This window comes from Scaptodrosophila lebanonensis, unplaced genomic scaffold (genome assembly GCF_003285725.1).
Source record: "Scaptodrosophila lebanonensis strain 11010-0011.00,11010-0021.00 unplaced genomic scaffold, SlebRS2 tig00000072-arrow-pilon, whole genome shotgun sequence".
NCBI classification, from domain to species: Eukaryota; Metazoa; Arthropoda; class Insecta; order Diptera; family Drosophilidae; genus Scaptodrosophila; species Scaptodrosophila lebanonensis.
This window is the reverse complement of record NW_022060558.1, coordinates 3,407,764-3,421,702: the sequence shown is the minus strand read 5'-3', so window position 1 is coordinate 3,421,702 and position 13,939 is coordinate 3,407,764. Positions and strand designations below refer to the sequence as shown.

The 13,939-nt window shown below is 42.4% G+C and overlaps 1 protein-coding gene across 2 annotated transcripts in view; it reads left to right on the top strand.

Moving 5' to 3' along the window:
- Positions 1–12,092, top strand: part of LOC115625531 (inositol 1,4,5-trisphosphate receptor) — a 28,877-nt gene extending 16,785 nt beyond the window's left edge. Inside the window, exons 4-21 of one of the 2 annotated variants that reach the window (XM_030520605.1) lie at positions 185–255; positions 326–441; positions 507–1,302; positions 1,477–2,693; positions 2,754–2,929; positions 3,014–3,169; positions 3,235–3,388; positions 3,455–3,599; positions 3,858–4,504; positions 5,077–5,335; positions 5,399–5,622; positions 6,358–9,183; positions 9,238–9,430; positions 9,490–9,612; positions 9,673–9,845; positions 9,913–10,077; positions 10,142–10,573; positions 10,642–12,092. In XM_030520605.1, the coding sequence (XP_030376465.1) occupies positions 185–255; positions 326–441; positions 507–1,302; positions 1,477–2,693; positions 2,754–2,929; positions 3,014–3,169; positions 3,235–3,388; positions 3,455–3,599; positions 3,858–4,504; positions 5,077–5,335; positions 5,399–5,622; positions 6,358–9,183; positions 9,238–9,430; positions 9,490–9,612; positions 9,673–9,845; positions 9,913–10,077; positions 10,142–10,573; positions 10,642–11,208 (8,440 nt within the window). In that variant the 3' untranslated portion in view covers positions 11,209–12,092. The remainder of the gene's footprint in view (positions 1–184; positions 256–325; positions 442–506; positions 1,303–1,476; positions 2,694–2,753; positions 2,930–3,013; positions 3,170–3,234; positions 3,389–3,454; positions 3,600–3,857; positions 4,505–5,076; positions 5,336–5,398; positions 5,623–6,357; positions 9,184–9,237; positions 9,431–9,489; positions 9,613–9,672; positions 9,846–9,912; positions 10,078–10,141; positions 10,574–10,641) is intronic. The other variant, XM_030520604.1, reaches the window with a different exon arrangement.
- The last annotated feature ends 1,847 nt before the right edge of the window (positions 12,093–13,939 follow it).

Below are 13,939 nucleotides of genomic sequence, written 5' to 3'. Positions count from 1 at the left end.
TAATCTTATTAAAAGCTTAACGATGTTATTTGTTTCGTTTTGGACCGGTTATAGAATTTTCTTTTTGAGTATGATAGTAGCAATTAGGTTATAGCCGATATCATAATTTCATAGCACAGTTATTAGCGTCAAGATCTGAGGTTAGGCTTTCGAACACTTTCTAACAATGACAATCATTTCACAGTCTCGTCGATGATCGCACAGTTGTTTGTCCCGAGGCGGGCGACTTGAGTTATCCACCGAAAAAGTTTCGAGGTAAGTGAAAAAGTAAGGTTAGAAAGAAGCCAAGAAATAGGTGCATGAGATATTTCTCCATCCGCTTCAGATTGCCTAATCAAAATATGTCCCATGAATCGCTACTCCGCTCAAAAGCAATTTTGGAAGGCGGCCAAGCAATCCGCAAGCTCAAATACAGATCCAACGCTGCTCAAGCGCTTGCACGTAAGTTTCATTCTTAGGACTAAATGGAAAATTGTAAACTTATACGTAACAAATCTTGCCTGCAGCATGCCGCCGAGATAGAGAAAAAACAAAATGAGACGGAGAATAAGAAACTGCTCGGGAACTCCATACAATATGGACGGGTTGTGGTGCAGCTTCTGCACTTAAAATCCAACAAATACTTGACTGTCAACAAACGACTGCCCTCGCTGCTGGAGAAGAATGCTATGCGGGTGTATCTGGATGCCAATGGCAACGAGGGCTCGTGGTTCTACATTAAGCCATTCTACAAGCTGCGCTCCATAGGCGATTATGTGGTCGTTGGGGACAAAGTTATACTCAGTCCGGTGAATGCTGAGCAACAGAACTTGCATGTGGCGGCCAACTATGAGCTACCCGATAATCCAGGTTGCAAAGAGGTCAACGTACTTAACTCCTCGACGTCTAGCTGGAAGATATCGCTGTTCATGGAGCACAAGGAAAATCAGGAGCATATACTGAAGGGTGGTGACGTAGTGCGTTTATTCCATGCCGAGCAGGAGAAGTTCCTCACCATGGACGAATACAAGAAGCAATACCATGTCTTTCTACGCACCACGGGCCGAACAAGCGCAACAGCAGCTACGAGCAGCAAAGCGCTTTGGGAGATTGAGGTTGTGCAGCACGATTCGTGTCGAGGTGGTGCCGGTGATTGGAATTCGCTTTATCGCTTTAAACACCTTGCCACTGGTCACTACTTGGCTGCCGAGGAGGAGACAGATACTGGAGGAACTGTGGCTGCCAATGCGCATGAGCCTTTGCTAGCGGATTGCTCCAAGGATTCGGGCTTGGGCATGAATTCTCTCAGCTCCACCATGAATGGTATGTACCAAAAACAAAAAGTGCTACCTACCACCCCTTTCTTTACAATCCATTTACTTGTATACGCACCTTTCCATTCGTCTATCTGTCCGACTGAATGGAAGAATCTCACTAAACATTTATTACGATCTCTACGATCAATTGGCTCAATAACTCAATGAACCACATCTATAGTTTCTTCAGAAAAACAGAAGAGTAAACAATATCGCCTGGTCTCGGTGCCATACTCTGCGGACATTGCTTCGGTTTTTGTGCTAGATGCCACAACAATGGCGAGAGCCGACAGCCTAGTGCCTCAGTCGAGCTACGTCCGTCTGCAGCACATATGCTCTAATACTTGGGTGCATGCCACATCCATACCCATCGACGCGGACGATGACAAGCCGGTTATGTCAAAGGTCTGCTGTTCTCCCCTCAAAGAGGATAAGGAAGCGTTTGCGCTAATACCCGTCTCGCCGGTGGAAGTGCGCGATCTGGACTTTGCCAATGATGCCTGCAAAGTGCTGGCCACTGTGACAAGCAAACTGGACAATGGCAGTATATCGATCAATGAACGTCGCGCACTAATTTCACTCCTTCAGGACATTGTTTACTTCATAGCGGGCATGGAGAATGAACAGAATAAGACTAAGGCACTCGAGTTTACCATTAAGAACCCCATACGGGATCGTCAGAAGCTGCTTCGGGAGCAGTACATACTAAAGCAATTGTTTAAGATACTGCAAGGTCCGTTCCAGGAACACACTGCGGGCGACGGTCCATTTCTGCGATTAGATGAATTGAGCGATCCGAAAAACAGTCCCTACAAGAATATATTTCGCTTGTGCTATCGCATTTTGCGTCTCTCCCAGCAAGACTACCGCAAAAACCAGGAATATATAGCCAAACACTTCGGCTTGATGCAGAAACAAATAGGCTATGATATATTGGCAGAAGATACCATCACCGCACTGCTCCACAACAATCGCAAACTTCTGGAGAAGCACATAACTGCGGCTGAGATAGAGACCTTTGTGGGTCTGGTGCGCAAGAACATGCACAATTGGGACTCACGCTTTCTCGACTACCTGTCAGATTTGTGTGTTTCGAATCGCAAGGCGATTGCAGTCACTCAGGAACTTATTTGCAAGAGCGTTTTGAGCGATAAAAATGCTGATATTTTGATAGATACGCAGATAAAGGCACTGAAAGGCGGAGCTCTTGTACGTCCCTATAAGGGCTTGGATGACCAAAGTCTAGGCACCCTCACCGAAGTCGCTGGTGATGAAGATGACAAATCGGATGTACAATCCACTTCGACCACCACCACTTGGGACAGCTCAAGTGTGACTGATGAGGAAACCACCCTGGGAGAGAAATACGAGATACATTTGCAATGGAAGGACCAACCGGTGAGAGAGTCTAGCTTTGTTAAATGCTGAATATCTTTTCATCATTTATTGTTCTTATAGAATTCACGCTCCATGGCCGATCTGGCCGATCGTGCGGCAGCTGGCTGTGAACAGGAAGCAGCCATACTTAACTATTATAGGCATCAACTTAATTTGTTCTCCAACATGTGCCTAAATCGTCAGTACCTGGCACTCAACATACTGTCGCCACAGTTGGATATTGATCTGATATTAAAGTAAGTATTGTTTTCCAAATGGCCTGCTTGACCTTCATAGCCAAAACAGCACTACCAAAAGACTAATTTCGCAATCCTCTATAGATGCATGTCTGATGAAACAATGCCGTATGAGCTGCGCGCCTCCTTTTGTCGCCTGATGTTGCACTTGCATGTGGATCGTGATCCCCAGGAACCCGTAACGCCTGTCAAGTATGCGCGTCTTTGGAGTGAGATACCCTCAAAAATGTCAATTATGGAGTAAGTCGTGGTTAAAACTTTGTAGACAATGAACACATTTATTAAATGTTCACCTCTTCTTATAGCTACGATGGCAAGAATCAGCAACCGGATCAGAATAAGCAGGCCTGTCGAGCCAAATTTAATACCACCATTGCATTTGTGGAAAACTATTTGTGCAACGTGGCGACAAAAGTCTGGCTCTTCACGGATCAGGAGCAAATTAAACTTACATTTGAGGTGACCCACTTCTTGTAGAAAGCAAACAATCTATAAACCAGATAAAGGCTTTAATCTTTTCTATAGGTGGTCAAGTTGGCGAGAGACTTAATATACTTTGGATTCTACAGCTTTAGTGATCTCCTGCGTTTAACAAAGACGCTGCTCTCCATACTGGACTGCGTATCAGAGTCGGCGACGGGTGGTGCTTTTGTCAACACGGATATTGTCTGTAAGTATTATCTCGAGAAAATCGAATACAAAGCGTCTTTATAAGCTTATTTGCAATCCCCCAATAAGCTGCCGAAGAGGAGGCACCCAAAAAGGGTAAGATAAGGACACATAGATCCAATAAAGCAAAGGCACTGTAAAATATTCTAGCTTTAGGATCCTTACTTTAATCGTGTTCCTTGGATATCTCTCAAGACCATACTAAATATCACTTTTGTTCTATAAAGTACTTGACAATCTATTCGTCCTGTATTCACAGCCGAGGGCGGTGTTTTGCGTTCCATTGGCGATATGAACACTGTAATGACGTCTCTCGCTCTAGGATCCGTGGGTCAAACAATTGCAGCGCCCAGCATATCGTTGCAGCAGCGCAAATCGGTTTCCCAGCTACTGAAGGAATACCCTCTGGTTATGGACACCAAATTGAAAATAATCGAAATTCTACAATTCATACTTGACGTGCGTTTGGATTATAGAATCAGTTGCCTCCTATCGATATTCAAGCGTGAATTTGACGAGTCTGACGCGCAAAGTCCAAGTGGTGCCAGCAGCGCCACCGGTGGCAGTACGCCCGCTCCCGGCTCGACTACAGTCGGCTCCGAGGTGGGCAGCGACGATGCAGCCGCTGTTGAATCAATGGCGGCGGCAGCAGCGGCGGCTGCGGCAACCGCCGCTCGTCAGAAGAATATCGATCTGGAGTCAATTGGCGTGCAGGCCGAAGGCATCTTCGATTGCGAGCGAAGCGATGCAGCCAACCTGGACCTTGATGGACAGGGTGGACGCACCTTTTTGCGAGTGCTCCTGCACTTGATTATGCATGACTATGCCCCGCTGGTCTCGGGTGCTTTGCATTTGCTTTTCAGGCATTTCAGTCAACGGCAGGAAGTACTGCAGGCTTTTAGGCAGGTAAGTCAACAGTAGATCGACAATCGACTATATTTTCAACACAACTTGAAGGAAATAAAAGAATATTTTCAAATTCCTAACTTATAACAACTGTTGTTAAATATGCTTATTTGATATGATCTTCAATCATTTTTGCATACCTCTACTTCTAAATGATTTCATTTCCAATATAATTATTTTAAATTTGTTCATCTTTTGAATTTGCTTCGAATTTGCTTTAAATGGTTAAAGATGCATATATAGTTAGACGAATTCACCAGATAATTTTTGTTCGTTGTCATAATTTATTATTAAAATCATTTCTCATTATTATTATTTTTTGATTACGTCGACTCCTAATTCGCACTGTCTAACATCTTTCTCCCCAAATCTTTTTTGTGTTTGCATGCTCAACTAAATATTAACCCATCACTTAAAATAAAACTAATATCGTTAACATACCCTATAACCAAGTGGACGTCTACAGTTAGTTCTGAACGATATTTTAATTTTGTATGTATGATTTCGACTAACCAAGACCGAACTGGCAATAACAATGGATCGTTTGTAAACAAACTTTACTTCACGGTTAGGTGCAACTGCTCGTATCTGATAGTGATGTGGAATCGTATAAACAAATCAAATCCGACTTGGACATTCTGCGCCAAAGCGTCGAGAAATCCGAGCTGTGGGTCTACAAGGCCAAAGCCACAGACGAGCTGGGGGGCACAGATAATGCCGGAGATACCGCAAACTTGGAATACGGTGCCGCCTTATCGCCCGAACAGCGCAACGAGTACCGCAAGGTCAAGGAAATTCTTATGCGCATGAACAAATTTTGCGTAACTGCAGGTAAGTTGCTGGCGGAATATTTTTGTTGGGGTCATTTTAATTTGATATTCATCATTATTCTAGGTCCCATAGTCAGGCCCCGAAAACATGAACAACGTCTGCTGCGTAACGTGGGGGTCCACACAGTTGTTCTCGACTTACTACAAAATCCCTACGACGAAAAGGACGATGTGCTAATGAAGGAGCTTATGTGCTTGGCTCATGAATTCCTACAAAACTTTTGCCTAGGCAATCAACAGAATCAAGTCCTCTTGCACAACCATTTAGACCTGTTCCTGAATCCAGGAGTAAGTGTGAAAAAGATTACAAAATTGCATTTGAAAAGAAAAATAGCAAAATGTGCCTAATGGTCTCGCCAAACCCGACAGTCGCAAGAAAATAATTGCTATGTAGATACAGCCACAAAATAAAGTGACTAAACATACTTGTAGTTAGATAGTTTTCATATTAATTCTAACATTTTTATTGAAATGGACTCCATTTTTAGTGGAATTAAAAGAAAGACTTTCAACAGTAAATCTGATTCATTTGTCATGAGTGCCTCCTATTTTCCCTCATTTGAGTGTTGAATTGTACAAAACCTTCTCCTTGCAGTAAAGGTTAATTAGCCACGTTATCCTGCAGCTAATAAGATTTGGGAGTACTTACTCCGATAAACATGTATTTCACAAAGAAGAACATACTTTAACACAATTTCTTGGTAATTTCCGAAAGAAGTAAACATTTTTTATTTGATAAAATATATTAAGTGGTTAATCGTTTTTATTATTAAAACATAATAGCACTTATTGGCAAATTGAAAAAGCCAGATTTTGATGAAAAGTACTATAGCTTATTCTTATTTATATTTTTGTTCTTCGAAAGTACATAATAGCGTCTAAACGAATTTGTGTTTGAATTAAAACGACTATCAGATATTCAGGATCGGAAATGATGAAAGCTAGTGTTATTGTTGAACCAGGAAAGGGAGCTTCGAATCAATCATCACAATATAATGAAGAAATTTCTCAAATTATTTGCAGATACTTGAGGCGAAGACCGTGTGTGCCATTTTTAAGGATAATCTGGCACTCTGCAATGAGGTCACTGACAAGGTGGTGCAACATTTTGTCCACTGCATTGAGATACACGGACGTCATGTGGCCTATTTGCAGTTTTTGCAAACGATCGTGAAGGCAGAGAACCAATTCATTCGGAAGTGCCAGGACATGGTCATGCAGGAGCTCATCAACGCCGGAGAAGACGTCCTTGTGTTCTACAATGACAAGACTTCGTTCAACCATTTTGTGCAAATGATGCAGCAGAACAAGCGACAGCCTCTGAGCGACGATAATCCACTGAAGTATCATGTGGAGCTCGTCAAGTTACTGGCTTGCTGCACCATGGGAAAGAATGTTTATACGGAAATTAAATGCAATAACTTACTCTCGCTAGACGATATCCGGACGATAATCTGTCATCCGGACTGCATAGCTGAAGTAAAGGAATCTTATGTGGACTTCCTGAATCATTGCTATATCGATACGGAGGTGGAGATGAAAGAAATCTATACATCGAGTCACATGTGGACTTTGTTTGAGAATAGCTTTCTAGTGGACATCAATCGGCTGATTGACAATGTGGTGGCCAGCACGGATAAGACACTGTTGAATTACGTGCTCAATGGCGTGACCAACATACTGAGCACCTTCTTCTCAAGTCCATTTTCCGATCAGAGCACGATCGTACAATCGCGTCAGTTGATCTTCGTGCAGCTTCTGCAAGCCACCTATCGTCTTACGCAATGCAAATGGCTGTCTCTGGCCGATCGCTTCAATGTCGAGAACTGCATACGCACCCTGACGGAATCGGCAAAAATGCGAAGCATTGCCATACCCCAGGATCTGGAGCAGCAGGTCGCCAATATGTCCAGTAAGACGGCCATGCTAACGCGGCAGACCACTAAGTGGCTACTGGCCTCCAAGCAGCCCAAATACGAGACTCAGCAGTCGGCCAGCTTGATGCGTTGGGATCGCTCGATAATCGAGGGCTTGCAGGACATTGTCTCACTGCTGGAAGATCAGCTGAAACCGGTTGTCGAAGCAGAACTCTCACTGCTCGTCGACATACTGTATCGATCGGAGCTACTCTTTCCCGCTGGCACCGAGGCACGCAAGCGTTGTGAGAGTGGCGGCTTCATACGCAAGCTGATAAAGCATACGGAGAAGTTGCTCGAGGAGAAGGAGGAGAAGATGTGCGTCAAGGTGTTGCGCACGCTGCGCGAAATGATGGCCATCGATGTGAATTACGGCGAAAAGGGTGATGCTTTGCGTCAGACACTGCTGCTTCGCTATTTCCAATGCAAGAGCTCCACGTCCTCCTCCCCAACATTGACACATGGAGTCGGAGCGCTTCGTTCTTTGGAAGGTGTGGCAGCCGCGGCAGCTGCCGGTGTAGCCGGCAGTGGCTCGGCAACGGCCACAGCGGAGCAGCAGAAGCAGGTGCATCTCGTCACCCATGGTCCGGGTGCCAAGTATTTACAACGTGCTGGCAAAACGCTCCATGAGGTGCAAAATCACTTGGATCGGGAGGGCGCCTCCGATTTGGTGGTGGAACTGGTAATCAAGTCTGTGCATTCCCCCAATATATTTGTGGAGGCTGTGGAGCTGGGCATTGCTCTGCTCGAGGGCGGCAACCCCATCATACAGAAGGGCATGTTCCAAAAGTTCCTCAGCGATGATCTAAATCAGGCCTTTTTCAAGGTGTTCTTTGAGAAAATGAAGGATGCCCAGCAGGAAATCAAATCTACGGTATCCGTTAATACGACCGATATTGCAGCCAAGGCTCATGAGAATAAGCAGGATGTCAATTTGGAACTGGACAAAATATCGCGCAAGCATGGACTGAAGAGCAATGGAGTGATTATTACGGATGAACTGAAGCGGGAGCTCCATAATGCGGGTCTCGAAACCGCACGAGCCTATGGGAATGCACGTAACATTCACTCCGGCGAGGAGAGTTCAGCTGTTAGCGTAAACAGTCCCCTGGAAGATATACTAGCCGAGAAGCTGGAGAAGCACAAGGATAGCAAAGAGGATCGCAATAAGCTATCCAATAAAGTTCTGGTCATGCAGCCAATTTTGCGCTTCCTGCAACTACTCTGCGAGAATCACAATCCCGACCTGCAAAATCTCTTACGCAATCAAAACAATAAGACCAACAACAACTTGGTGTCGGAAACTCTGATGTTTCTCGATTGCATTTGTGGTTCCACCACCGGCGGCTTAGGCTTGCTTGGCCTCTACATCAATGAGAACAATGTGGCGCTCATTAATCAAACCCTTGAAACACTCACGGAGTACTGTCAAGGACCCTGTCATGAGAATCAAAACTGCATAGCGACGCACGAATCAAATGGTCTGGACATTATAACCGCCCTGATTCTCAATAACATAAATCCGCTGGGTGAGAACCGCATGGATCTGGTACTGGAGCTTAAGAACAATGCCTCCAAGCTCCTGCTGGCCATCATGGAGAGTCGAGGCGACAGCGAAAATGCCGAACGAATACTCTACAATATGAATCCGAAGCAACTGGTCGAGGTGGCATGCAAAGCTTATCATCAGGAAGAAATGATTGATGAGAACGATGAGCCGGATGAGACGGATACGACGGACGATGATGACGATGTGTCGGTTAGTCCTCGGGAGGTGGGGCACAACATTTACATACTCTGCCATCAACTGGCACAGCACAATAAAGAACTCGCCGCACTGCTCAAGGCATCCGAGGATCCACATTCGGCCAGTTTCGATGCCAAAACGAGTCAGGCTCTGATGTATTATGCCACGCACACGGCTCAGATTGAGGTAAGACGCCAGTTCTATATTGTAGAATTCAAATCTTACGATTTTCGCTTACAGATCGTTCGCAACGACCGCACATTGGAGCAAATTGTATTTCCCATACCGGAAATTTGTGAGTACCTGACGACAGACACGAAATTCAAAATACTTAACACTGCAGAGCGGGACGATCAGGGGTCCAAGGTGGCCGATTTCTTTGAGAAAGCCGAGGAAATGTTCAATGAAATGAAATGGCAAAAAAAATTAAGAAGTACGTCTAAACTTAATACCAGAGCCTATGCTTAGTTTCAAATACAAATGTGCTTACAGGTCAACCGCTGCTCTTCTGGATCAGCAGTTACATGTCGTTATGGAGCAATATACTGTTTAACTGTGTGGTATTCATAAACATGATTGTGGCATTCTTTTACCCGTTTGATAATTCAGTGCCGGGTAAGATTTTTGAAATGAATGGGTTTTCAATGATGTAGAGCATTCTCTTTTTTTTTGCAGAACTCAGTCCGCATTTCTCACTTCTCTTTTGGGCCATTCTTATATTTTCGTTGGTCTTTGTAATCACATTACCGCGCAAATCCTGCATACTTGCTTTAATCGGGTCCATAATATTTCGTTCCAACTATTTGCTGGGTCCCCAGTCCACGTTGTGTTTACTGGGAGTTGTCACAGTAAGAGGAATCTTACGCTTATGGACAGCTTATATAGTAAAATTCTAATAATTCATTCTGCTTTCAGGTCGCACTTAAGAGCGTACATATTGTGAGCATTATGGGGAACAAGGGAACCTTGGAGAAACGTTTCTTAAAGATTATCACCGACGTGCAGTTGCTCTACCACTGCATTTACATTGCATTCTGCTTTTGTGGTTTGATATTTCATCCATTTTTTTACTCCCTATTGGTAAGCATATTTTTGTTATCTACTTTTGAAACCTTCTATTAAATGGAATGTACTCTCCTTTCAGCTCTTCGATGTAGTGTACCGGGAGGAGACTCTGGTCAATGTCATAAGATCGGTCACACGCAACGGACGCTCTATCGTTTTAACCGCCGTTCTCGCCTTGATTCTGGTCTATCTGTTTTCAATCATTGGCTATATGTTCTTTAAAGATGATTTTCTGGTATCTGTCGACTATGAGGAGCAGGAACCGATCACTCCCCTCCCCATTACAATCTCAGTGCCTGCAGGAGAGGGCTATTGTGATACACCCGACGAACTCGGCGGCTGTTCGTCCGATAATAACGGCAACAACAAGGAGCTTGGATCAAGTAATGGCGGCGGTGAGGCAAAGGAACGCTCCTGCGATTCTCTCATCATGTGCATTGTGACTACTCTAAATCAGGGTTTACGAAATGGAGGTGGCATTGGCGATATTTTGCGGGCACCCTCAAGCAAGGTATTTAATCTTACAACTAATTCTAACGAACTGGAATAGTTGCTAACCTACGGATTATTCATTTTCAGGAGGGCCTCTTCGCGGCGCGAGTTATTTATGATTTACTGTTCTTCTTCATTGTCATTATTATCGTCCTGAATCTAATTTTCGGTGTCATTATTGACACCTTTGCCGATTTGAGAAGCGAAAAACAGCAAAAGGAGGCAATTTTGAAGACCACCTGCTTCATTTGCTCACTAAATCGGTCAGCGTTTGATAATAAGACGGTCAGCTTTGAGGAACACATCAAGAGCGAACATAACATGTGGCACTATTTGTACTTCATCGTGTTGGTCAAAGTTAAGGATCCGACCGAGTTCACTGGACCCGAGAGCTATGTATACGCTATGGTGAAGGCGGTAATTTTGGACTGGTTCCCACGTTTGCGCGCCATGTCCCTAGCAGCCGTTGATGCAGATGGCGAGCAAATTGAGCTACGCAGTATGCAGGCACAGCTCCTGGAGACGCAGTCCTTGGTAAAGAATCTTTCAGCGCAATTGCACGAACTTAAGGATCACATGACGGAGCAGCGCAAACAGAAGCAACGCTTAGGCTTGCTCAATACCACGGCAAATAATCTATTGCCCTTTCAATAGAAAATGGTTTTTTCATCCTGAATGAATAGTCGAAATTTTACAATATTACATTCCTTATATACATATTCCGTAGCTGCTGCACTATTGACAAAATTTTCACGGATTAATCTTGAAATCTCAGTAGGAGGTCCCTCTTTAAAACCTGAACAGTCATATGATCCTAATTCATTTAGCAGAAAAAAGAAACGATTCTAAATATAACCTTCAATATTCCATAAAATCGAACAAATGTCATTAAAATGTCTTAACACAAAAAGGAGGGACCGTGTTTTGTATATTACATTAATAATATTTTTGAATTTGAATTACAAAATCTTGCTCAAAATAGAAAAAAGTCTAACATGCAATATATGAACCATTTGACTCGACTATTTCCGGACAAATCACACTACAAATATAGGAGAACTCACTCAGAGAATCTAGGGCTGTTAACACATTTTCACAATTAAAGCAAGTCTATTCCATCCCTTGTTATAATTTTGAATTTCTATATCCAGTTTTGCATTAGTTAGCTGAGGCTTTTCAGTACATTGCTGCGGAGTTGATATTTAAAGGGTATACCCCCTAGGACAATTAAAATTGAGCGCTTAGGAAGCTCGGTAATAGTCAGCAATATACTCGTATGTACTATCATTATGACTAAATAATTTTCTTCACCGTCATTTGTTACTTATTTGTTAATTGTTAATAAAAAATATTATGTAGGTACAAATATTCTCAACGTTTCTAAAACAGCAATATAGTTTCCAATTAAAAAGTAATACAATCAAAACTAATACATTTGTGTGATGACCTTTCCTATTTGCTTTGTTTACTTTTTTTAAGATAGCATATAATGTATATCCTAAGAACAACTAAACTAAGTTTAAGTTAAACTTGATACTTATACAGCTTAAAAGGCTAGACCTAGACATTTATTATACAAATAAATAAATATATATACAGCTGTGCTCAAAATAATAGTAGTGCTTTCATAAAAATTTAGTTCGTTCAAAAAATGTATGAAATGGTGTTTTAATGAATTTAAAATAATTTGTATTATTAAGTATAGTATATTAACAAGTAAATCATAAAGAAATAACTACAAATTCTGTTCATATAACAATTTTAATAATTTTTTTCCCAAAACTTCATTAATTTGGTCGCTCAAAATAATAGTAGTGTTTCATTTGTTGGCCTCTTACTTGTCCCAACTGATCCAAATAATACGGTTTTTATTTTAATTACTCATATTAGGTCTTTCTAAATAATATTAGTATTTTGTAGCATAGTCTTCGTGTGCAAGAACTGCAGCACATCGCTTTGGCATGGAGTCCATGGGATTGTGACATCTTTGAGGAGGAATGGAGCTCCAAGCATGTCTAACTGGTTCCCAAAGCTGTTCAAAATTAGTTGGTTTACGCTTGGCAACTTCCTTCTTCACATCGTGCTATAAATTCTCAATCGGGTTGAGATCAGGAGACTGTGCCGGCCATTCTAGAACATTGATCCTGTTAGTTTGAAACCATTGTTGGGCAACATTACTTGTGGGCTTCGGATCATTATCCTGCTGGAATACCCAAATTAGTGGCATTTCATCACTGGCATATGGCAGCATAATATTCTGCATTATATGCACATAAAGGTGGCAATCCATGGCATTCCGGATCCAATATATAAGCCCCGCGTCGTAATATGAAAAACTGGCCCAGATCATAATACGAGCTCCTCCGTGTTTTACGGTTTTCGTTGTGAATCGAGGGTGCATTCAGTGTTTGGTGGCCGCCTAACATACTGACGAGACCCAGCTCCACCAAAAAGCGTGATTTTCGATTCATCTGATCATAAAATGTTTCTCCATTACTGCACTGGCCAATCAATGTGGTTTTGTGCAAATTTAATTCGTTTTGCCAGATGTTTTTTTGTGAGAAGGGGCACTTTCCTTGGACTCCGAGCTGCCAAATTATTTTGCAGTAGGCATCTCCGTATTATTTGTGTACTAGTATGGAGATTTAATTCATCTCTTGTATCGGTAGAGCTCGCAAATGGGTTCTGCCTAAAGTATCTCACTACAAGGGTCGCCAATTTATCTGACATAGCGCGAGGTCTTCCGCGTGCTTAGGGGCCTGGGATAAATTTTATACCATTACACACCGTTGTAGGAGGACAACCTACTATATTTTGGACTTCATTGTAAGTTTTTCCCTCAGATATCAATTTTTGAATGAGTGCACGTCGTTCAGGAGTGCAGTGCTTGGCTCTACCCATATCAGAAAAAAAAAACAAACTAAAATGTGTATTGGAAACTATAGTAAACTATTAAAAAATAATATAACTTACTATTAGCAACTTTTCGTGAGCTTAAGGAGCGACACACTTAATATTTTTGGAATGTTTGCGCAAGCACTACTATTATTTTGAGCGCGTAGAATAGGGACTAGCTGTGGAAAATGCAAATAACAACAACAACAAGTGCACAAAAAGCTAAAGTAACGCGTCATTTTATTGTGCTCTTGTTGTAGATCACATAGGTAGAAAGAAAGGATTAAAATTGAAAGGAAACACAAAAATACGAACGGTAGAACGTTGTGAAAAATATCACTACTATTATTTTGAGCACAACTGTATATATAAAAATTGCCAACATTTTCATTTGGCACCTGTCTGCCAAAAGGGTAAGTTGCACAGAAAAGAAGTAAAAACAATTGTTATTTTTATCCAACATTTTATTACATATTTATTACACTACGAT